Below are 24,596 nucleotides of genomic sequence, written 5' to 3' on the forward strand. Positions count from 1 at the left end.
CTTGAGACAACTATCCCAGACACGTGATCACCACCTTAGCCCCTCACTGGACACTTTACCGGTCACGTGCCTTTGGGGTCAACCAGAGTGTCATGGCCCAGGGTAACCCTGTCCCCGGGCTGACACTCTCCCACTCCCTCCGGTGGGAGTCGGCACTGCACGCCACGCGTGGTGTCACCGAGCGCTATCCCAGCGCTCACCAAGCCCTCACTAGGGCTGGTACTACACCCACCTACGGGGTGTCCGCGATGACGGTAAATCGCACGCCGTGCCTGCTAGGCAATACTAGGTGACGGCAATACTAGGTGACGGCAATACTAGGTGACATGCACGACGCTGCTGCATACGTGATGTCCGCGATGCGAGTAACATCGCACGCCATGCCCCTCTAGGGACGGCACCATAGATTACCACAGGTTTCCACAGTTAACACGTTACCACAGGTTACCAGTTAACACGTTACCACTGTTGCCAGGTACGGTGCGGGAGTGGGGTAACATACCCTCTGAGGCAGCACCTTATCGGCCATCTTCTTCTTCTTGGCACTGGGGACATGCGGCGGACACAGGCAGACAGCAGGTGAACAAGACACATGGACCGAGACACACACAGATGGATGAAGAGGTGATCATTCTTGAAAACGGGACTCATTATTATATCCATAGTTTTACAAAACCAAAAACCCCGAATGAATTGAAACAAAACATTATTGACAAATGTCCAAAGATTTCAACTGGACTCATACAAAAAGAAAGTCCTAAATCCATTTCAAAAGATAATTCATGCATACATTTATTTTAATCTAAGTCACTTTGAACAATTGTTGAAATAAATGAAATCGCCCGATGTGCCCTGATAAAATAAACATAATAACCCGATACATCCTGACTTTTCGGCCACCCTGTGTAACCCATAGGAAACCAAATACGAATCGTAACACTGGTGGCACTGGGTGAGAGGATGCTGCGTTGGGGACGTTTTGGCCGATCCCACGCTCGAACTCGGGCCGGCCGCAGCTGTCTTACCAGCGGTTGCGGCTCTGCTGGTGGTGCGACTGCTGCGCCAGCTGCGAGCCCTGGGAGGCCGGCGCTGGGCGCTTGCGCGATGAGTCTGCCATGGTGAGGGCCGGGCCGTGCGGGGACGACTGGTGCGGTGGGGGGCCCATGCCGGGCCGCATGCCCAGCGGTCCCACGCCGCCCATGGGTCCCATCGGCCCCCCCATGCCGGGTCCCCCGCCCCCCATCACCGGCCCGCCACCCATCACGGGGCCCCCGCCGTACGGAGGCCCCGCCGGGGGGCCCATGGGGGGCCCCGAGGGCTGCAGGCGGCCGCCAGACGGGATGCCGGGTCGCTGCGCGGCGTCGACGAAGATGACGAGGAGGGCGACGGCGGCACCAACAACGACGACAATAACGGAAAGGGCATGAGCAGTGGCCGCAACCGAAACAACCAGCGGGGCACTGGCGCATCGGATAGCGCACCACGCTACGAACCCCGAGGGGCCGAGTTCGAGTCCCGCTTATGGTTAACAATGGCGAGCGAATATCAGAACCAGTTTATAAACAAGAACTTGGTGGGGTGTGTAGTAAACGTCAACGCAGGGGACACAAAGGCGGTCAGGCGTGGTGCTTGCACAGTGTCAACTTTCATAGGTGCTCACTAATAGCACTTGCTCCAACATCCCATGTCGGCTACAAGACCTTTGTCTTAATGTGTGTGTGTGTACGTGTGTGCACGTGTATAATATTTGGCGGTGACACAGCACGGTGGTAGCACTAGCGCCACTTGTTGTGGAAGTTCACAGTTTGAATCTGCCAGCCACCCTGAAGAATACTGCGGTGTGTGTAGTAACCTGAATACTATGACGCGCAGTCTGCTTCACACACAGTGGACGTTAAAAGATCCTGTGACGTAAGTTTGCAAGAGGAGGCCACTATATTGCCGGTGTCAGTGTCCAAACGTCACTAAGTAAAAAATTTACACTGCAAATCACTCAATTGGAATCATGGACACACAACAGCAATAATTGCCCCCTACTGGCAAAACAAATGCTCCCAAGTCACTGTTGCAAGTGATGCTCTGTTGATCTCTAGAGTTCTCACCTAGTTTCAACACAATCAAATTGATGCATGAAACATATCACACGGATTTCAAGGTGGGTAGATAATTCCTTTACAGCACCTCTGGACAGTGACTAAAAAAACATCTCACACCCACGCCTATAAATATACACAGGGAACCACAAACTCCCATTCATATACTGTACACAAATAACCTACACACCCTCTGAGATCACACACACACCTACACAATTACACCAATACTAAATACAAGGCGATCCATTTATACATATCCCACTGATTTGTAAAGACAATAGAGCCCTCGTATAACCTTAAGAGACTGGTGAGGCAAGTGCTGTTGGCATGCACTTTTCAAGGCTGGGACCGCACATTGCAACAGGCAATCGAACCTGGGTCACTGGCTTAGTAACACAATGCACCATCCAATGTGCCACCACTCTTTCTAATGACACACATATACCATATGGCACACATGCAATGAGGATGTACAACCCTTTAATCAATCCAGCGCTGGATAAGGACCTCTACGCACCGTGCGGGTAGTGGTGGCTGACCGCGCTGGTCAGTATAACCTGAACAGACTGTTGGGTCAAGTGCTGTTAGCGAGCACCTATGAAGGCCACCACGGTGCACGAGGGGGTGGGTGGCCAGCACCACGCCCGGCACGCCTTGATCTCCCCAGTGGTGATGATTTTCACACACCGTACCAGGTACTCATTTGAGGCCGAGTCGACCTAGGGAAGGCCCAAGTCTGTTTCTGATAAGCGTCACTTGTCTTGGCTGTGAGCGGGAATCCAACTCGGGTCGTCGGGTTCGTAGCGCAGCGCGCTAACCGCGACACTATCGCTCTCCATTTGTCTTGACAACAACCCCACAACCAGTACCACACACACACATACACTTAGACCGACAGCACACACAACCCAAACACCCATACCACACACACACAAAACACTAACCCACACACATTATCAGTCCTGCTCACACCCACATGCTTTGACACCCACACAAACACGCCTATATCTACACACTACACCCCCCGACCACACATGCAAAACTGCACAACCCCCCCACCCCGCACACACACGCCATACCCACACAACACCCACACAACAACCGTTTGCCACTCTGTGTTGTACACATAATGGCGCTTGTGCCAGGTACATAGCCTTAACAGACTGTTGGACCAAGTGTTGTTAGCGAGCACCTATGAAGGTTAGCACGACACACGGAGGAGTGGGTGGCCAGCACCGCCCACGGGGATGTTTACACATCTCCACCAGGTACTCATTTGAGCCTGAGTCGACCTACGGGGAGGCCCAGGACTGGTTCAGATAATCGTCACTGGTGTTTGCCGCGAGCGGTAATCAAACTCGGGTCTCCGGGTTCGTAGTGCAATGCGCCAACCCACCGCACGACTGCTCCCCCTATTGAACCAGGTACCCACACACGAACACACGCATATGATCACCCACACACACACGCCCTCAACCTGTGCGCTGCTGATGCTGCCCGTGTATTTTTAACACGGGCGCGCGTGCACGAGCGTGCGTGCGTCACACCGGAGGACACGGTGACACGCGGAGGACGGCAGCCTCGCCACCCACGGGAGGGAGAGGGTGAGGGGATCGCAGAGGGGGGCGAGACGGTGCCATTGCTGCCCGCACTATGGCGTGCGCGCAATTAACACCGATCGCAGGCAGCCGGCTCCCCCGGCAATTAGCGAGGTGCGGGCCGTCCTCACTGCAACGCGTCCTCACCGCCGCCGATACAAACGGATCTGGGTTTAGAGGACGGGGAGGGGACGGCGGCAGGTGGAGATGGAGTGGGAGGAGGTGGTAAAGGGGAGGGGGGTGTTTACTCATTGCGTATGTTATTAAAAAACAAGCCCACGTGCTGGGTGTGGGGGGGGTTAAACATTAACAGAGCAGAGTGGCAGCTTTGGGCAGAAATGGAACGCTTGCTGTTGTGGGGCAGTGGGTTCACGGGCGAACCCAGTGCCCCACAACAGCAGTGGATTTATATCATTTAAATTTGTTGTAATCATGTGTAGGCTGATGCAGTGCAGGAGGATGTGGAGCTGAGTGAACTTGGCGATGAACGATACCAGCGGTGTCAAGATCGACCTGTAATAGCAGAGGAGCTTCGTGTAGACGCTACTGGGTGGAGACAGTCGCCTTCCTAAAAACAGCGGAGGGCAGAGGAGCAACACTCACAGCAACGAGTGGTAGCGCTGGGCGGTTAAAACACAACAAAAGTTGACAGTGGGGAGTACAGGTGGTGCATCTACCAGGCAGCTCAGTCAGGCAACCCATGGCACCTGGGTCTGTCCATGCCCCTGCTAGCAGCGAGCCTTCAAAACTCTACGAGGCCTCAAAGTGCACCTAGCCTGGCAAAAGTGCCGAGGTGACGACACCGCCACTTGGCGGCTGTATCCACACGCTGCCAGACTGAGAGCGAAGCCCCTCGCACACCGCCCGCCCACACCCATAACCCCCTGCCGCTCCATGGGGGGCGGTCGATGCTAAAAACGCGTCTCACACCTGCGCCGCGTCACTCACACACGGTGTCCCTGGGCACCGTTCGCTTACAGCTGCTCACACACACATCTTACATGCAACCCAAAGACACAATACAAAGATCATATACGCACCAGAGACTGTACGCACACCACACAATACAGAGATCATATACACACCCACACGCAACAGAGATCACATACACAAAATGCGCATAACATAGATACCATAAACATCATAGGGATGACATCCACCAAAGACACAACATTCATGCACAGCCAAGAGAGATCACATACACCCCAACGACACACACACCGTAGACACTACACTACACACCATGGAGATCGTAAACACACTATAGACACCAGGAAGATCACACACACACCCCAAGAGTTCACACCCAAAGCATAGACACCACGTAGCCATTACATACATGCACACCCTATAGAGATTACACACGCAATAAGCCCCACGTAATTACACACACCAACCACACGCACCGCTACACCCCAAACCACACACCCCAACGGCATGGTGGCCAGGAAAGGGGCTGTAAAGCGATGGATTACTGAATCCATCTGTAGGGCTGGTCTTAGTCCGGCTTCTCCAGGTTTTCTCCACATGCAAAAAAAACATTCATGATAGAATTAGCCAAACGTCCCAGTGTGGGACCCTCACAAAAGAAAAACTTGAGACTCAATGAGGCTTTCCTGTGGAAGGATACTTATTGATTTATTATCACAGTACCAACCACAGCACAAAGATACCTGCACAGCCTTAACAAACTTTTGCGGTAAGTGCAGTTTGCGAGCACCTATGAAGGGTGTCACGGCATACGAGGGGGGTGGGTGGCCAGCACCAGGCCTGGCCGCCTTTGTCTCCTGAGTGATGAAGTTTACACACCGCACCAGGCACTCATTTGAGGCTGAGGCGACCACATCCACACACCCCACTCTCGACAACAACACGTCACAACACGGAGCCAATACGGAACACCTAACCAACATTCAACGAGATAACAGCCAGACGCAACACTCAAAAAGACACCCCAAACTGACACCCTAGTCAGATGGACAGCACACACAGACGCACAGCCAGATACTCACCACACCCAGAGACACCAGCTGGATAAGTCTATTCTGGCCAAACACTAAAACACATCAACAAGAAAGAAACATCACCCAACACACACCAGCTACATCATTTAGACAAAACACCCTGGCCGACACAGCACTCGCACACACACAAACCACTCACTGTCGCATCATCCATATACACTCCACCCAGACCATTCAGACCACCTATACACACCAGCCACACCATTCATAACAACAGACACACACACCTCTGCCAGACATACATTGTAAACAAACACACCACACAGGCACACTTACCAGACCATTAAGACATAAAAGACAAAGATCCCCCCCGTAAAACCTCAACAGACTTATGGGGCAAGCGCCGTTAGCAAGCACCTATGAAGTCCGTCATGGGTGGCCAACACCACACCCGGCCGCATTCGTCTCCCCAGTGGCGATGTTTACACATTGCACCAGGTACTCATTTGAGGCCGAGTCGACCTAGGGGAAGCACAGGAACAATTAAGACAATTGTCACTGGTCTTTGCCGTGAGTGGGAATCCAACTCGGGTAGCTGGGTTCGTAGCGCAGCATGCTAACTGCTACTTTACCAATCCCCAAACACTTAGGGCACACCACCTAAACAGACCAACGCGACACACCCCAGCCACACAACTGCACCCCAACCAGCCCTTTCAGACACCCACACACACCCCCATGCAGGCAGACAGCCCGATCTTCCACCAAGGCCATGTGCCCTGGGCTCGTGCCCCACACTCCATACAAAACCCTTTCACAAGCCTCTTTCAAGAGCACGCTTATCTCTACGCAGTACAGAGGATGAACACACACATACCCACACCCACCCAAACAACCATAACATCAAACGCCATTCACCACTAGGTGGCGGTAACATCATCATGACGCTTGTACCAGGCTAGGTGCACTTTGAGGCCACATGAAGTGTTAAAGGCTCGCTGTCAGGTCACAAGACAGGCCCAGGTGTTATGGGTTGATTGACTAAGAAGACTGGCAGATGTACTTGTGCTCCCTACTCATGCCAACTTGCTACGTTTTAGCCGCTCCGCTCCTTGTCGTGAGCGTCACTTCTCCAACCTCCACTGTTGCTGTAGGGCGAATGCCTCCGAACTGCTCAGCAACGTCCTTCACAAGCCTCCACTACAGAAGCCGACCTTGACACCGCTGGTGCCGGTCATCTGCAAGTACAATCATCTCCACATCTTCCTGTACCGCATCGGTCCATCTCCTTTCTAGCCTGTGCCGTGCCCATTTAGACCCCTCTATCCGGCCAAACAGAAGCTGCTTGGGCATGCGGTAGCTGGGCATGCGGCTACGTGATAGCCAACACAACCAAAGATCCCCCATATAGCCTTAAAATAATGTTCAGACAAATGCTGTTAGCGAGCACCTTTGAAGCCTGGCACGGCACACAAAGGAGTGGATGGCCAACACCACGCCCGGCCGCCTTTGTCTCCCCAGTGATAAGGTTTACACACCAGGTATTCATTTGAGGTTGAGTTGATCTAGGAGAAGCCCAGGATAGGTTCAGATAATCGTCACTGGTGTTGGTATTGGCTCATACCCATACACACACAGTCATACAAAGATAGCCTTAACAGACTGATGGCGCAAGTTCTGTTGGCGAGCATCTATGAAGGCCAGCACGGCACGCGAGGGGATGGGTGGCGAACACAATGACCAGCCGCCTTTGTCTCCCTCGTGCTGATGTTTACACACCACACCAGGTAGTCGACAGAGGGGAGAGCCAGGATCAATTCAGATAACCGTCACCGATAATGGCCGTGAGCGTGAATCTAACTTGGGTAGCCGGGTTTGTTACGCAGTGCGCTAACCTCTACACGACTGCTCCCCATACCTTCAACAACAACCGCCATTCGCCCATAAGTGGCGGTGACATCACCACGGTGCTAGTGCCAGGCTATGTGCACTTTGAGGCCACGTGAAGTGTCCAGGGCTCACTGGCAGGTCATAGGACAGACCCGGGTGCCATGGGTTGACTGAGATGACTGGCAGATGCACCACCTGTGCCCACTACAGTGCCAACTTGCTGCATTATAGCCGCTCCTCTGCTCTCCGCTGTTCTTTGAGGGAGACTGCCTCCAACTGCACATCAGCGTCCTTTACGAACCTCCTCCACAGAGGTCAATCTTAACACCGCTGGTACCAGTTAGCCAATACCTGCACATTCACCCACAGCCATGTCTACTCACGCCTACACACGCAACTACAACACGAAGAGGGGAGACACTTGGGTGAGCTTTGGAGACGTGAAGAGAGGAGGGACATAGGAGTAGGGGAAACACAAGGAGAGAAGACAGAGAGGAGACACATGAGAGAGTTTGTTTGGGAGGCACTCGGAGGAGCACAGACACGACAGAAACATTGGGAGACAAAGAGAGCAGACACATGAATGAGATTTGGAGGAGACACGACGAGCAGTGGAGACAAAAAGTAGAGGAGATACGAGGAGAGGTGTGACACAAGGAGAGACATGAGATGCATGGGAGAGTTGGCAGATGTGAGGAGAGCTGGGAGACACGAGGAGGGGGAGAGCGGTGAGGAGGAGGGGGGGGGAAAGCTGGGAGACGTGAGGAGGAGGGGTAGAAGTGGGAGATGTGAGGAGGGGGAGAGTTGGGAGACATGAGGAGGGGGAGGAGGGGTAGAAGTGGGAGACATGAGGAGGGGGGGGAGCTGGGAGGCGTGAGGAGAGGGAGGGGGGAGCTGGGAGACGTGAGGAGGGGGGGGGAGCTGGGAGGCGTGAGGAGGGGGGGGAGCTGAGAGACGTGAGGAGGGGGGGAGCTGGGAGGCGTGAGGGGGGGGAGCTGGGAGGCGTGAGGGGGGGGGGGAGCTGGGAGGCATGAGGAGGGAGGGGGGAGCTGGGAGGCGTGAGGAGAGGGGGAGCTGGGAGGCGTGAGGAGGGGGGGGAGCTGGGAGACGTGAGGAGGGGGGGGAGCTGAGAGGCGTGAGGGGGGGGGGAGCTGAGAGACGTGAGGGGGGGGGAGCTGGGAGGCGTGAGGAGGGGGGGGAGCTGGGAGACGTGAGGAGGGGGGGGGAGCTGGGAGGCGTGAGGAGGGGGGGGAGCTGAGAGACGTGAGGAGGGGGGGGGAGCTGGGAGGCGTGAGGAGGGGGGGGAGCTGAGAGACGGAGATGAGGGGGGGGGGCAGCTGGGAGGCGTGAGGGGGGGGGGGAGCTGAGAGACGTGAGGAGGGGGGGGAGCTGAGAGACGTGAGGAGGGGGGGGAGCTGGGAGGCGTGAGGAGAGGGGGGGGGGAGCTGGGAGACGTGAGGAGGGGGGGGGAGCTGGGAGGCGTGAGGGGGGGGGGGAGCTGAGAGACGTGAGGAGGGGGGGGAGCTGGGAGGCGTGAGGAGAGGGGGGGGGGAGCTGGGAGACGTGAGGAGGGGGGGGGGAGCTGGGAGGCGTGAGGGGGGGGGGAGCTGAGAGACGTGAGGAGGGGGGGGAGCTGGGAGGCGTGAGGGGGGGGGGGAGCTGAGAGACGTGAGGGGGGGGGGAGCTGGGAGGCGTGAGGAGGGGGGGGAGCTGGGAGGCGTGAGGAGGGGGGGGAGCTGGGAGGCGTGAGGAGGGGGGGGAGCTGGGAGACATGAGGAAGGGGGGGAGCTGAGAGACGTGAGGAGGGGGGGGGAGCTGGGAGGCGTGAGGAGGGGGGGGAGCTGGGAGGCGTGAGGAGGGGGGGGAGCTGGGAGGCGTGAGGAGGAGGGGGGAGCTGGGAGGCGTGAGGAGGGGGGGAGCTGGGAGGCGTGAGGAGGGGGGGGGAGCTGGGAGGCGTGAGGAGGGGGGGGAGCTGAGAGGCGTGAGGAGGGGGGGGAGCTGGGAGGCGTGAGGAGGAGCTGGGAGGCGTGAGGAGGGGGGGGGGGGGAGCTGGGAGGCGTGAGGAGAGGGGGGGGGAGCTGGGAGGCGTGGGGGGGGGAGCTGAGAGACGTGAGGAGGGGGGGGGGAGCTGGGAGGCGTGGGGAGGGGGGGGGGGAGCTGGGAACGTGAGGGGGGGGGGAGCTGGGAGACGTGAGGAGGGGGGGGAGCTGGGAGGCGTGAGGAGGGGGGGGGGCTGGGAGACGTGAGGAGGGGGGGGGGGCTGGGAGACGTGAGGAGGGGGGGGGGCTGGGAGACGTGAGGAGGGGGGGGAGCTGGGAGACGTGAGGAGGGGGGGGGCTGGGAGACGTGAGGAGGGGGGGGAGCTGGGAGGCGTGGGGAGGGGGGGGAGCTGGGAGGCGTGGGGAGGGGGGGGGGGCTGGGAGAGGTGAGGGGGGGGGAGCTGGGAGGCGTGAGGAGGGGGGGGAGCTGGGAGACGTGAGGAGGGGGGGGGGGAGCTGGGAGACGTGAGGTGAGGGGGGGGAGCTGGGAGGCGTGAGGAGGGGGGGGAGCTGGGAGACGTGAGGAGGGGGGGGGGGCTGGGAGAGGTGAGGGGGGGGAGCTGGGAGACACACGAGGAGGAGGAGTGGTGGTGGACTCACGATGCCGTGCACGAGGAACTCGAAGAGTTTACTCTTGGTCGCCTTCTTGGCCCCGCTGCTTGCCTCTTCTGCCGAGGACATGGCGAGCACGCGAGCCGACACCAACCACCGCCGCTAACTCACAACACCACCACCAACTACGAATACTATTCTGACCTATTATTCACACTGCCACCAACTCCTGAAAGCACTACTGCTGACTATCGGCACCAACAGCTCTACAACGAGAGATAAAACCACCAAAACAACCACTAACTACTTACTCCTTTTAAACGATAATACTACAGGCACGTGCGTTAACTCTCATCTATTACAACCTTGATTGTGCTGCTTGTTGCTGGCCGCTTGACGTTTTGGGGCCTTTTGTGTCTGCGCCCAGGAATTGACTTTCAAAAATACTATCGGTGACACAGCGACCACCGCTACGAACCACACACACTGCTACTCGTATAACACGACCAACACTGCTACCGCCACTTCCACTAACACTATGAACCACAAACACTGCTACTAACAATGACCAACGCTGCTACTAACACTGCCGCCGACGCTGCTACTACTACAAGCAACTAACACTGCTGCTGCTACTACTACAAGCAACTAACACTGCTGCTGCTGCTACTACTACAAGCAACTAACACTGCTGCTGCTGCTACTACTACAAGCAACTAACACTGCTGCTGCTGCTGCTACTACTACAAGCAACTAACACTGCTGCTGCTCGTACCGACGGCACTCGCACGACCAACGCCGGCACGAGTCGGAGTCGTGCGACCACCACCAACGCTCCTCCCCCGCCGCCTGCGAGTGGAGGCGGGGCATGCGAGCAGGGGCGGGGCCACGTGGGGTGCGAGGGGGGGGCGACGTGATGTGCGCTAGGGGGGTGCGAGGGGGGGGTGCTAGGGGGGGGTGCTAGGGGGGGTGCTAGGGGGGTGCTAGGGGGGTGCGGGGGGGGCGACGTGGGGTGCGAGAGGGGTGCGCGAGAGGTGCGAGGGGGGTGCGAGTGGGTGTGCGAGGGGGTGCGGTGGGGGGTGCGAGGGGGGTGCGCTAGGGGGGTGCGAGGGGGGGTGCGAGGGGGGGTGCTAGGGGGGTGTGCGAGGGGGGGTGCGGGCGAGAGGGGGGTGCTAGGGGGGTGCGGGGGGGGCGACGTGGGGTGCGAGGGGGGTGCGAGGGGGTGTGCGAGGGGGTGTGCGGGGGGAGGGCGAGAGGGGGGTGCTAGGGGGGTGCAAGGGGGGTTCGGGGGGGGTGCGAGGGGGGTGCGGGGGGGGGGTGCGAGGGGGGTGCGGGGGGGGGCGACGTGGAGTGCGAGGGGGGTGCGAGAGGTGCGAGGGGGTGTGCGAGGGGGTGTGCGGTGGGGGGGGCGAGGCGGGGTGCAAAGGGGGTGCGCGGTGGGGGGTGCGAGGGGAGTGCGGGAGGGGGGGCGAGGGGGGGTTCGAGGGGGGTGCGGGGGGGGTGCGAGGGAGGGTGTTAGGGAGGGGTGTGCGAGCAAACGGGATGTGCTGCGTCTGTCTGATGGGAGTGCGCGGTGTCACCGGGGTGTGAGGTGGAGTATGTGTGTGTGTGACCGGGGTGTGAGGTGGAGTGTGTGTGTGTGAGCTCAAGGTATCAGCTTTGTGTGTGTGTGTGTGACCGGGGTGTGAAGGGCGTTGTGCTGTGTGACCGGGGTGCGAGGTGTGAAAGGGGTGTAGTATTGTGTGTGTGATCGAGGTGGAAGTGGGTGTGAGGTGTGTGATCACATTGTGAGAAGGTAACGTGTGCTCTCGGGTATATTCTATGGAAATTGAGTGTATACCTTTCTGTGCATTCTCTAGTGTCTTTATGCTATGGCGTGTATTCTATTTGCGGTGGGGGTGTATGCTATAGTGTGCTATGGCTACGGGTGCATGCTAAAGTGTGCATGCTATTGCTAAGGTATGCATGCTATCGTGTGTACGCTGTGGCTATGGCGTGTACGTGATCGTGTGTATGCTGTGGTGTGTATGGGGGGTGTGTGTGTGCTGTGCTCGCTGCTCCTAGGACCACGCTAAGAGCGTCACCTCCAGCAAGCAGCACATGGCGGCAGCCGTGGGGGCCAGGCAAGGGGGACTGCCGACGGCCAACGAGGAACAGGTCACCCCTTCCTACATCATCTATTTACACGCGAACAACAATCGCTTCCATAAAGGCCCATGATATTCAGGGCGATCGCCTTCTATATATTCCAGCAGTCCACGTAGATTTGTAGTTCTTGCTTACGTCACAACACTAACCACAGCTATCCATTGTAACGAAATTGATTGGCAACATGTAACCCCCTCAATCCCCCCCCCCCTCCGCCGGCCTAAAGGCCATGTTCATTTACACCAGCAGTGGCAAAGGCAACAGCAATGACATTTTAAATAAAATAAAAACCTCGCATGGTCGACAAGGCGACGTCGCTTAACGTGCAGTTGTACCTCGCAATACCCCTCGGGGAAGAAAACGCCCCCCTACAGCCCATCCCCCAGACTCCGGCAGAAGAACCAGCCCTCCCCCCCTCCTCCAGCCTTACCCCCTGCCCCTCCCCTCCCACACAGCCGTGCCCACTGCCCGCTCTTATCCCTAGACGTGCCCACTGCCTCCCTTACCCGTCCTTGAGCCATGCCACCTGCCCCTTCCCCCACACATGATCCCCAGAGACATGCCCCTTCTCTGTCCCCCTACCCCTGGCCTCAGCCATGCCCATCCCCCAACACAGCCGTGCCCACTGCCCCCACCCCGACTCATGCTCACTGCCCCTCCCACACATTGCCATGCCCATGACGGTCCCCCTCTCAAACCTCCCTCCAAACACCCACTTACTGCCACAGTCCAGAACATTGTCCAGGAGAGGTAGACGATACTGAAAGTATCGATGTAAAGCTTTCGTGACTGCAGGGATTCATCTTCTTGGCTCTTTCGGTAAAGTCACGTAGAATGGAAATAATAAAATATTTTTATTATTTTATTATTTCCATTCTACGTGACTTTACCGAAAGAACCAAGAAGATACTGAGAGTGTGAACACGTGCTAGTAGTGCGTGTGTGTTCGTGCAGCGGTTAGAGGTGAACCAGTCCTGGGCCTCTCCTAGGTCGACTCAACCTCAAATAACTACCACGGTGTGTAAACATCACCATTGGGGAGACAAAGGCGACCGGGCGTCGTGTTGGCCACCCACCCCCTCGTGTACCGTGTGTCGGCCTTCATATGTGATACTCGCTAACAGCACTTGCCCCAACAGTTCTGGCTCTCTTTGCCTCTGTTTGCATGTACAGTACTGTATGTATATGTGTACGTTTGTACAGGTATTTTGTGTGTCTGTGTGTATGTGTATACGAGCGTGTATTTGTGTGTGCTGATAAGGAGGTTGAGGCATGCAGTTTGGTAGGAGGCATGGGACGGGTGTGTGGGACGTGTGTGTGTGTGTAGGATGGGTGTGTGTGTGTGGGACGTGTGCGTGGGTGTATGACGTGTGCGTGGGTGGGTGTGTGACGGGTGTGTGTGTGTGGGACGAGTGTGTGTGTGTAGGATGGGTGTGTGTGTCGGGTGTATGTGTGACGGGGGTGTGTGTGTGGGATGGGTGTGTGTGTGTCGGGTGTGTGTGTGACGGGGGTGTGTGTGTGACGGGGGTGTCTGTGTGACGTGTGTGTGGGGGTGGGGACGGGTGTGTGTGTAGGATGGGTGTGTGTGACGTGTGTGTGTGTGACGGGGGTGTTTGTGGGACGAGTGTGTGTGTAGGATGAGTGTGTGTGTAGAATGGGTGTGTGTGTGGGACGTGTGCGTGTGTGTGTGACGAGGGTGTGTGTGGGTGTGTGTGGGACGTGTGTGTGTGTGTAGGATGGGTGTGTGTGTGACGTGTGCGTGTGTGTAGGATGGGGGTGTATGTGTGTGACGTGTGCGTGGGTGTGGGACGTGTGCGTGGGACGTGTGTGTGACGGGGTGTGTGTGTGTGAGACTGGGGCATGGAGGAAGTGGTGGGGGCGGGTGCCCGGATCGGCTCAGTCCTTGAGAAACACAAACCTCGCCAACACAGACTCAACACAGCCAGCCCTCCCACACACGACACAAAGACAAAGGTCCTCCCCACCCCCCCCCCCGTTGTAGCCTTTAAAAGGCTGTTGGGGTAAGTGTTGTTAACGAGCGCCTATTAAGGGGCGCGTGGGGGTGGCGTGGGGGTGGCGTGGTCAGAAACCACGTCCGGTCGCGTTTCTCTCCCCAGTGGCGATGTTTTTCACACCGCGCCAGGTAATCGTCATGTTAAGGCTGAGTCGACCAAGGTGAGGCTAGGGACCGGTTTAGGTTCGCCACTCCCCATTAAGATACATACCCACATGCAGATAAATACACACAGTACGCACGACCGCATAAGAGTACAAACAATAGCATGCACGCACATAAAGCCCACCACTTACCAATCCCTCTAAACCTCCTCCAGTCACCACACAGCATGGCACCTCACCACTCCCTGCGTGTCACCTGAACTCTCATCCTACCTCACCGGCAAACCCCCCATCAACCCCGCACACCCCCATCAACCCCGCACACCCCCATCAACCCCGCACACCCCCATCAACCCCTCACACCCCATCAACCCCTCACACCCCCATCAACCCCGCACACCCCCATCAATCCCTCACACCCCATCAACCCCGCACACCCCAATCAACCCGCACACCCCATCAACCCCTCACACCCCATCAACCCCGCACACCCCATCAACCCCGCACACCCCCATCAACCCCTCACACCCCATCAACCCCTCACACCCCCATCAACCCCTCACACCCCCATCAACCCCGCACACCCCCAATCAACCCCGCACACCCCCATCAACCCCGCACACCCCCATCAACCCCGCACACCCCCATCACAACCCCGCACACCCCATCAACCCCGCACACCCCCATCAACCCCTCACACCCCCATCAACCCCTCACACCCCCATCAACCCCTCACCCCCCCATCAACCCCGCACAACCCCATCAACCCCGCACACCCCATCAACCCCGCACATCCATCAACCCCTCACACCTCCATCAACCTCACACCCCCATCAACCCCGCACCCCCCATCAACCCCGCACACCCCCATCAACCCCGCACACCCCATCAACCCCACACACCCCCATCAACTCCAGCACACCACCATCAACCCCGCACACCCCCCATCAACCCCGCACACCACCATCGCCACACGTTCGTTGCCGATCGACGACACATCGGGGCGGCCGTGGAGGCCCGTGCGTGTAATGGAACACGGCGCGAGGTGTGTGGAGCCGCGTATTTATAGAGAGGAGGACGCCACGGCCCAGAAAAGTCAGGTTCCTTCCCCACAATTGCCCGAGACAACCAATTAGGTAGACGCAAGACACACGCGCACGCACACGCACGCACTCGCTAAAACAAGTCAGCAACCGGGCCTTGTCAAGCAGCAGCATTTTTTGTTTGTTAGGACTGGATGCGTATAATAGGGGATAACAATCCAAAGCGCCACACAGATGGATCATACGTTGGGCATGTTTTGTTTATGTGACAAACCTTACTAATTGGCTGTGGTGGGTGGTGGCGGGTTTGACGACATTTATATTTACGTGATCTCACCAAACAGTCTCTATTATGGATTGCACATTATTCCACTTGCTGGACTTGGCTATGGGTTGTATTCTTACGTACGGAAAGATTCAGGAGCTAGATGACAATATTGTATCGATGTCAGCTAGCAACGACGAGGAGCGGTTTCATAAGAGAGTTGATGTCGTTTTGCCGTTCCTCCTCCGCTGAAGCAGCGTAGACTTCAGTGGTTTTACTATCCGGTCCCCATAGTTTGGGATGCATGACCACCACTACATTACTGTGGCTTGTCTTGAATCTTCCACTGATGCAGAAGTGCGCAAAGGCCTGTTTGTGGTTCGATGTGGTTGATGGTTCCACCGTGCAATTGTATTGAGGGACTGTGTACTGCTGTCTTGGTGTAGGTCTGGGAATGTTTTTGTTATTTTGCTGCATTTAGTGTTGAAGAATTGGCAGGAATTTCTGTACTTTTGCAATTTGTACTTATACAAGTTATTTATTTGTAGTGACTTGCTTACCATTCCTATACTTTGCACTCCAATCGGTTTAGTATTGTTTGTTGTTGTAACTTACTGATCTGCCCCTACCAGACATGTGAAAAATAGCTTCATAGTTCATCGGATTTCTCCAGGAATAAAAATAGATTCTGATTAAGTACCTGCAGGGCTGCTCACTCGCCTTTCCATGTGTGAGCCACCAACCCCTTGCCTCGCAAGTGCCGAACACGAAAGATTCAGCAATCGCGGTACAAACTGTTCTCCAGCCGAAGCCACATGTGCTAAGCGTCTTCGTCTATTCACACTCAAGCACAGAGGTGAGCCCTTGTGAATAGGAGGGAAACGGTTGTATTTTGTCAATAGTCGAGCTATTGCGTAACTGCTCAACGCATTTGAAGGCCAGCACTCGTACAGAGAAAGTCAAGGCTAAAACTAATAAAAGATGAACACCACTCTAACAAATGTGTTTCAGATTCTCTCTTCCCCCAAACACAGCATTGTCTAATTTGCTAATTCAAGGACGGACACACACACAAAGCCATCAGGTAATTCATAGGCAGCGGGGAGAATTGGGGAGGAATGTGTTGGATAACTCGAGCTGGGAGACGCACAACTTGTGGAAGAGTGACAGGCCGGTGGAGAGATTGATCAGTGAGGGCGCGAATGGCAGGGGTGGAGGCAGCAAGCAATCTGTTGTTTATATTGGAGGGGGGCTCAAAGGCTGGGGAGGGTTGGGGGGGGTGTTAAGATGTCAATGTTCATATTCTAAAAGCAGAAAGGCCTCCAACACGATTCTATTAATTGTCATAACCTTTGGTTCACAATTCAATTTAAGAAGCAAAGCAGAGAGGCGACTCAAGATGGCAGAGACGCTGACTCGGCACCGCTGAGATCCTGTGCTCCAATCCAGGTTTCAGCAGCTGCTTGTGGTTAAACCGGGTTTTCAAGTGGCGCGAGTTGACAAGATCGGTCTCAGCCCAACGCTTACCAAGGACTACAAAGACAAAGATCCACAGACTCGCACAGAGCGGCACACAGGTCAGATCGGAAGACACACCGGAGAGAAGCGAATCTTTACCGCACATGGACAAAATCGTCAACGTGACCGCCGACATAAAAACCACACTCACGAAACACCTCCGGACGTGTATCCACACACCTGGCGATACCTCCTGGGCTATCCGACAAGTAGGTTCTTATGCTTTGCTAATGAGAAACATTTAAACAAAAACCGTGCTTACCCATGGCTTCTGTAATGCTTTACAACGCGCGTTTGTCCTCGGAAATGTTTAATGAGCGGTAACTGCAGCGCTCGTGCAAGCGCACAGGAAGCAAGTACGTCGTCGTATGCCCATGGGCCGCGATAAGACCGGTGGGTCTCGGGTAGTGGTTGTAGATTTGAAGCTTTCGTGACTGCAAGGATTCATACGCTTAGGTTTTTTTCGGTAAAGTCACGTAGGTAAAAATAAAAAGAAATAATATAAATAATTATAAAAAATAAAATAATAAATCACGTTTCGGAGGCAACACAAGTCTCCGTCATCAGGTGTGACCGTCACAGCTGTGACGGTCCCACCTGATTTATTTGTATTTTTACCTACGTGACTTTACCGAAAAAAACCTAAGAGTAAGACTCGGGTAGTGGCTCTGTCAGGGAATGGCGAACGAACCCACCCTTTGATCAGTGGTCGGTTTTCAAGCAGATAATTCCCCAATAGCTTTTTCTTTCGGTTACATCAGCCGGCCGGTGGCGGCTAGGCACGTGGTCTGTAATTTGGCACTTTGAAGGCAGCGAGGGTTGGTGGATCACCACGCAAATGGTGTTAGACTCCCTTGTTGTGGGCAGAGGAGCCATACTCTGAGTCGTCAGGAGAACGCGGTACAGCAAACTGTGGACTACGCTATATTTGGTTCTATCTGTACCGAGATAGTGTGTTGCTCTATCGTGCCCCCCATTATCATGCGGGTTCTGCCTTTGTAGTGAGGGTTGTGAGTTGACGCCAAGGAGGGGGAGGAGGCGCCTCGGCCCCCCATGTGGAGTGACGTCAACCGCTAATTATTGTAAATGGGGGGGGCGGGGGGGTGTCCATTTGGAGGATGTCACCTTATGATTATTAATGAGGGGGGCTGTTCGATGTGGAGAACGTAACCTGCTCATGATTATTGAGGGGGGCTGGTCGACGTGGAGTGACGTCATGAGCATTGCACACAGACATGCTTGGCTCATTAGAGTTGGAGGACGTCACCTGCTCATGAATATTAATGAGGGGGGCTGTTCGACGTGGAGTGACATCACTTTTGCATGATTATTAATGAGGGGTGGGGGGGGGTGTCCATTTGGAGGACGTCACCTGCTCATGAATATTAATGAGGGGGGCTGGACGATGTGGACTGACGTCACAAGCATTAAGGACAGACATTCCTGGGTGATTATAGTAGGTATACGATGTTTGGGCAATGCCCCTTTTTCATAGCACCCAGAATCCAGAGAGACAGAGTGGAGACTAATGGTTTACACCATGGGGCCTGATGAGAATTCAACGTTTCATAAGATTTTTGTAATTTACATATGAATAGTTACACTAATAGTTTCTATAGAGTGACAGATAAACTCTTCGATAATTAATCAAACATGTATGACCAAATAAACTCATTTGGTATAAGATAGCTTATACGAAGAGTCGAAGTGATGTGTTGGCACCACGCGCCCTCTAGTGACAGCACAACTCTTAACACCCCAGCTGTTCATTATGTTGTCCAGCAGAGTCCTGCTAAGTTTTTTTTTGCAGTAGGGGGCAGATCGCTGCTGTGTACAATTCCTACAGAATACTTTACCGAGCACATTTAAAAAAAATTGGCAAAAATGTGGACAATGACGCCTGCAATACAATGGCGCCTGCAATACAATGGCCTACACTCTTGAGAATTACTCCATGGGGTCTTTAAGGTCCAATGTGAAGCAGATGGCACGTGGTATTATTTTGGATGGCGCACACCGCGATAATAACCAGGGCGGCCGCTGGATTCGAACCGCAAACCTCTGCAACGAGCGGCAAAAGCGTCACCACCCCCAACGCCCTCGTTGCGTCTGCCCAATACCCTGACCATTTTTTGTTGTAATATCTGAAAAAATACGTAATTTTCAACTATAATATAATGTGACTTAGTCACATATAGTATTCACTTTAAGATGTTTTCCTGTTCATGTTTTTTTTTTGTTGCGGTTGCACCCGATTCAAGAGCCGAATGGCTCACAGGGCTATACCTAATAAATGAACTTGAACTCTATACCAACAAGCGCGTGTTATCTAATTGGGGACAAAAAAATATCAACTCGTTTATTGAATTGTCAACTCGGACCGTGATCCGAGCTCACGGTGGGGGCAGGGGTTGATGAAAGGTGACCCTCGCTTCCTGTCCAGCTGCGCTACAATAGACCGATGACATCGGACACCCGAAGAAATCACCGAAAATAATGTGCCCACATGTGCCGTTGTGGATCGTGAATCGTGGTTAATTGTAATCGATTCAGCTCAAGCCGATCCGGAAGCCGGATCAAAGTCGACGGGGCAGCCATATTAAAAATGTCGATTCATTGGAACTCGATTCCTTGCCGAGCGATACTTAGATCGAGCGGGTGCTGTGACACACCCCCTTCATTTGATTGGCTAATAACAAGCTCGGCGATTTCGTCGCAGTCCGCTGTTATCGGACCACCGCCCTCGCCGTCTGTACGGGGAGCGAGAGCGCCACCCAGTGGCAAGAGATGACAACCGAGGCGCACGTCCCATTGATGATGTACGTGGCTGAGCTCAAAGAGCGTCTTGAACCTGGGGGTGTCCCAAACTCAGTCCTCGCGACCAACCTCATGACCACCACGCTCCGTTTTTCCGCGTTTACCAATTCACTCCCCAAATTCAAATAAACTCATTCCACTGCGCGCGCCCGATGATTGTTACACAACGCTCCACTTGACGCGCTAAGCAATTAACGCTGGCTGCGTTAATAACAATCGATTTAAATAAAGATTGAGAGATCTCGATGTGCGGGTGTGTGCCGCACGTGTCCCACGTGATACATACAGCACTCATTGTAATTTTGATCATTTAAAACGTGTAATTGATACAACTTCACACGACGCTGTGAAATCCGCAAACAAAAATGCAAAATATATTAAAATGTTTTCAGTCAATGAATTGGTGTATGTGCTCACGAGTTCTACCATTACCAGTTATCCAAGCAGTGGGACAATTAACTGGACCCATAACTGGGTAGTGGTCAGTGCACTATGCCAGTATCCAGGTCGTTGGGTTTAATTCTCGGCCACGGCTCACATGGGTGACGAGTGATATCTTAAAAGGTTCCTGGGCTGCTCCCTAAGTTAACGCAGCTTTAAATGTGTCTTGGTGTGGTGTGTAAACATCAGCACTGGGGAGTCACCACTGGGCATGACCAGATGTTGCTATTGGCGTGCACTTTAAAGTCAATTTAAAGTTCAATTCGTGGCTCTGAATCACAACAATTTACAAAACCGCGGCGGGCGGGGGGGCTTAGGTGGAGGAGTGGTTTGTGGTGGTGGCAAGTGAATCGATTCACCTCTGCAATTAGATACGCACCTAGAAGAGCCGTTTGTGTTTTCGGGCTGCAGCTGTCTATAATAGGTGCTCGCTAACAGAACTTTGTGTTCTGGACGGTTTAATGAGAATCACCAGGGAGGTATTTGCCACGTGCGTGAGCTACGCGCTTCACTATGAAGCGCTGGTAACGGATCAATAATATTTGTGGCTCTCGTGTGGATCCCATTGGGATCCCATTGGGGATGCAATTTATAAAGCAATCACAAACTTTTAAGTATGAAACGGCAACACGGCATTAACTTTATAGGATGTCAATAGCGGTTATCCGATAATAAAAACTTGTCAACCTCAATAGGAATGTGGAATTTCCAGCACTAGCTCACCATTGGCAGATGAGCACCACCCGAATGCTGGTTTGGGTAAAGGATTTGTCTCGACTTGACCAATGTTGTTCTGTCTCTTATTAGTATTGATCACCAATTATATCCTGTTGATGCTCAAGAGACAGATAATTTCCACTGGGGCATCTCAAATTGAGTGGAGTGTGACATTAAGCCTTGTCAAGGTATGGCCGAGGACGGCGATGTTAAATGATCGTATTCTTCACGTAAGATGTTTCTCTGACCCGTGGTTTATCGAAAAAGTTTTGGGTGTTTCTTAGAATCCATTGCGTGTGTCGTGTGTGTATGTCTGAGACCAGATTTGTATATATTTGACAGCCAGCGCATGTTGTGGGTGCACCTTCATCTCCGCAGCATCTTTGAAGAACACGATACTTATAATAAAGTAATTTGTAAAGCACATTTTACAAATGACCGCAACTCGCTTATCCCTTTAGTGGCCTTTCACCCGCACTGTGTGACACACCCTTTATAATCCGTGCAGTGTTTGTTGCGTGACAATCGAACCACAACGTTCCAACATGCAAGTTTTGTCTGAGTGCTCCGGTTTCCTCCCACATAATAAACATTACATGCCATCCTTGCGTATGACAATATGTTCAGACGCTAACTGGCAATGCTGAGGTCTGCTCGCCAATTCCTCTGTAAAACTGGCTGCATATATCCTAATATATCGTGGACTGCAGACCTTGGGCAATTGTTGGTAGCGTCGGCTCACTGTCTGGCTGTCTTCTAGCATATTTCTGGTTCCTCAGCGATTATTAGATGCGCAATTTGCATGAATGGCGACGCTATATATTTAAAACTGAACATTTAGTCACCATAATCGGAGTACGGTTAATTAAGAGACAAAGGAGAAGTTACGTGTTGTTTTTGTTGCTTCACGTCTGGTGATGGGATCGAGACCGTGAAACGTATTAAACAAGAGGCAATAATTTCCTTTATTAATCCAGGAAAGCCTCAATCAGTCTCCATGCTCCATTTCAAGAGGGTTCCTGCTTTTAAAAGATGCCTGTATCCATTGAACATATCAAACTAAAAAAATACATCTCCTGGGCACTTCAACGCACAGCTGGAGGACGACAGCATCAGTAACACACACGACGATCGCTGTGACATTCACAAAATCCTCCAGAGATGTGGTCGCACACGCGGAACAAAACATCTTCCCAGCTCAAAATGAACACGGGGTAGGGGGTTTACCGCTCACCTCCGCTTGTGACCCATCCAGTCAGTGGTGGAAATTCCACATTTCTGGGGCAAGGATCAGTCTATTGAGGGGACGATTGCTTTAAAATGTCACACAGGGGTACCATAAACTTTATAAACCCTCGTGGGGAATGATAACAATGATGAGCCAATTTGAGCACTGGTCAATAATTGAACGACTCCACCGACTGAGTGAAGGGACTCTGATCACAGCGAGTGGGTGGATGCCCAGCGGAACATCTGTGGCATGTTTATAAACGCACAGCGCACGTGCACCCAGAAACATATCCGCCAAGCGATGTTTGCGAGCACCTATTAATTGCCCACACAATCGAGGTAGAAACAGGACCATGGTCGCCCCACGGCTGGAGAGGGGACCACACAATCCCACCTCTCATCGACAACAACCACAAGGGCCACACCAGTAATTACCCATTCAACTCTGAACCCCCTTTGCAGCCAAACCTCCCCCCCCCCCCTATCACCGAATCCCCTTTCGTCTGTTCCCGCGTATCTCCTCTTCGGCCCCATTGTTCCCCATTGACCCCCATACTCCCGAGTCCCTCTCGACTTTCAGACCACTAACCCCAGTTAGACTTCCCACCCCCTTCATAGCCACCACCACCCCCCTCACCCCCGAAGATCCTCAAGCCTCCGTATCCCCTTTAGACCCCATTGTCCTCATACACCAGCCTAGTCCCTACACAGACGCTTAGTCCACCGTCACCCCTTCAACACCCCCAGTAAACCCCATATCTCCCATTCACAGCCACTTGCCCCCCTATCACCCCCTGAACCACCACCGCAACCCCCAGTCGCACCCCACTGCACTCTGCCCGCGCTGCCCACCCCACGCGCCCTGCGCCTCGCTTAGGCCGCAGCCTCCACCCACCGGGAAGGGGCCCACGGCCGCGCGGTAGCCCAGCGCCTGCAGCTGCGGCTGCTGCTGCATTTGCTGCTGATGCTGCTGCTGCTGGCCCGGCTGCTGTTGCTGCTGCTGAGCGAGGAGTGCGCCGAGCGGGAAACCCGGTGGAGCTCTGCCCGCCATCATCGCCGCCGCCGCCTCCACCACCGTCGCCTTCTCCTCCTCCTCCTTCTCCACCACCACCAACGAACCTCCTGTTGGTGACGTCACGAGTCACGTGCCGGCGGGAGGAGAATCGATTAATGTTGTTGTTGCGTTACCACTGACGCAGGAATCGGTTTGGCACGAGATGCGTGCGTTGTTAATGCGGGAATCGGTTTTCGGGGTTTTTATTGTCGGATCGAGGAATCGATACGTATCTGCACGTTGGCTGGGCGTGTAAACCGATCAAGTGGATGTTTCGATTCCGACGCCAAAATAATCGACTAATTCGATTAAAACCTGGAAATTCACAACAATAGTTTTGCATTGTTGTGAATCAACAGCGAATGTTGAATTCCTCGCTAATTGTGTTACATGCCTGTCAACCCCTTATCAGTGCCCACCTTAATACAGACCATATCAGACCTTACTGGTCACCCCGTGCCCTTATAAACCTCAACGTTCATTCTACAAAGTCCCATCACAAGGGAGAAACACACAAACAATTTCATATGGACCTGAAAACTCAATTTCCCTGTACAAGAATACGGGGTAAGCCGCATGGGTTGACGGGCATGGTGCTACTTCTACATTATTCTCCACAACGGTGGAAATCATTATAATTGACAGTAATCTTATGTGATGCTGCTGCTGCTGCGTTGACAAAGCACAGCCAACAAAACACAACCGCACATAATTCGTCAATAACTCCAATGTGTGTGTGGCATTAAAAGGAGCAACATTATAATAGTGTTGTATTATATACATATAGTTTTAGTGATCTGCACCTGACACTGTAACGCCTTGTGTAACGGTGGGTTAGGCTCCATGGATTTTCATGCAATTTTAAATATATTTCTTTCGTTTTTCACGAAAGGTTTATGATTAAAACTGTAACGAATTATTCGTTTGTTATTGCAATTACAAGAATAATAAATTCTCAAAAAAACCACAGCGCCGTTTTGATAAAAGCCAAGTGCGCCCCTGCTTTACTATTTTATCTTTGCGTTTTTGCACACTATCATTATAGAATAATTATAATGAATAATCGATTCGGTTAAATTGTGCGTGACAATATTTATTTTCATTTT

The 24,596-nt window shown here is 53.8% G+C and overlaps 1 protein-coding gene across 2 annotated transcripts in view; it reads right to left on the reverse strand.

Annotated features, from left to right (window-relative positions):
• The window catches only part of LOC133349762 (SWI/SNF-related matrix-associated actin-dependent regulator of chromatin subfamily D member 1-like), a 38,623-nt gene extending 15,071 nt beyond the window's left edge, over positions 1-23,552 (reverse strand). Inside the window, exons 1-3 of one of the 2 annotated variants that reach the window (XM_061563479.1) lie at positions 23,332-23,552; positions 1,026-1,351; positions 503-545 (exon numbers count right to left, since the gene is read on the reverse strand). In XM_061563479.1, coding sequence (XP_061419463.1) covers positions 503-545; positions 1,026-1,351; positions 23,332-23,490 — 528 coding nt within the window. In that variant the 5' untranslated portion in view covers positions 23,491-23,552. Of the gene's footprint in view, positions 1-502; positions 546-1,025; positions 1,352-10,187; positions 10,949-23,331 lie in introns of those variants that run through there. The other variant, XM_061563480.1, reaches the window with a different exon arrangement.
• Between the last annotated feature and the right edge of the window lie 1,044 nt (positions 23,553-24,596).

Source organism: Lethenteron reissneri, chromosome 31 (genome assembly GCF_015708825.2).
Source record: "Lethenteron reissneri isolate LAM-NWPU_2019-01 chromosome 31, ASM1570882v1, whole genome shotgun sequence".
Taxonomy (NCBI): domain Eukaryota; kingdom Metazoa; phylum Chordata; class Hyperoartia; order Petromyzontiformes; family Petromyzontidae; genus Lethenteron; species Lethenteron reissneri.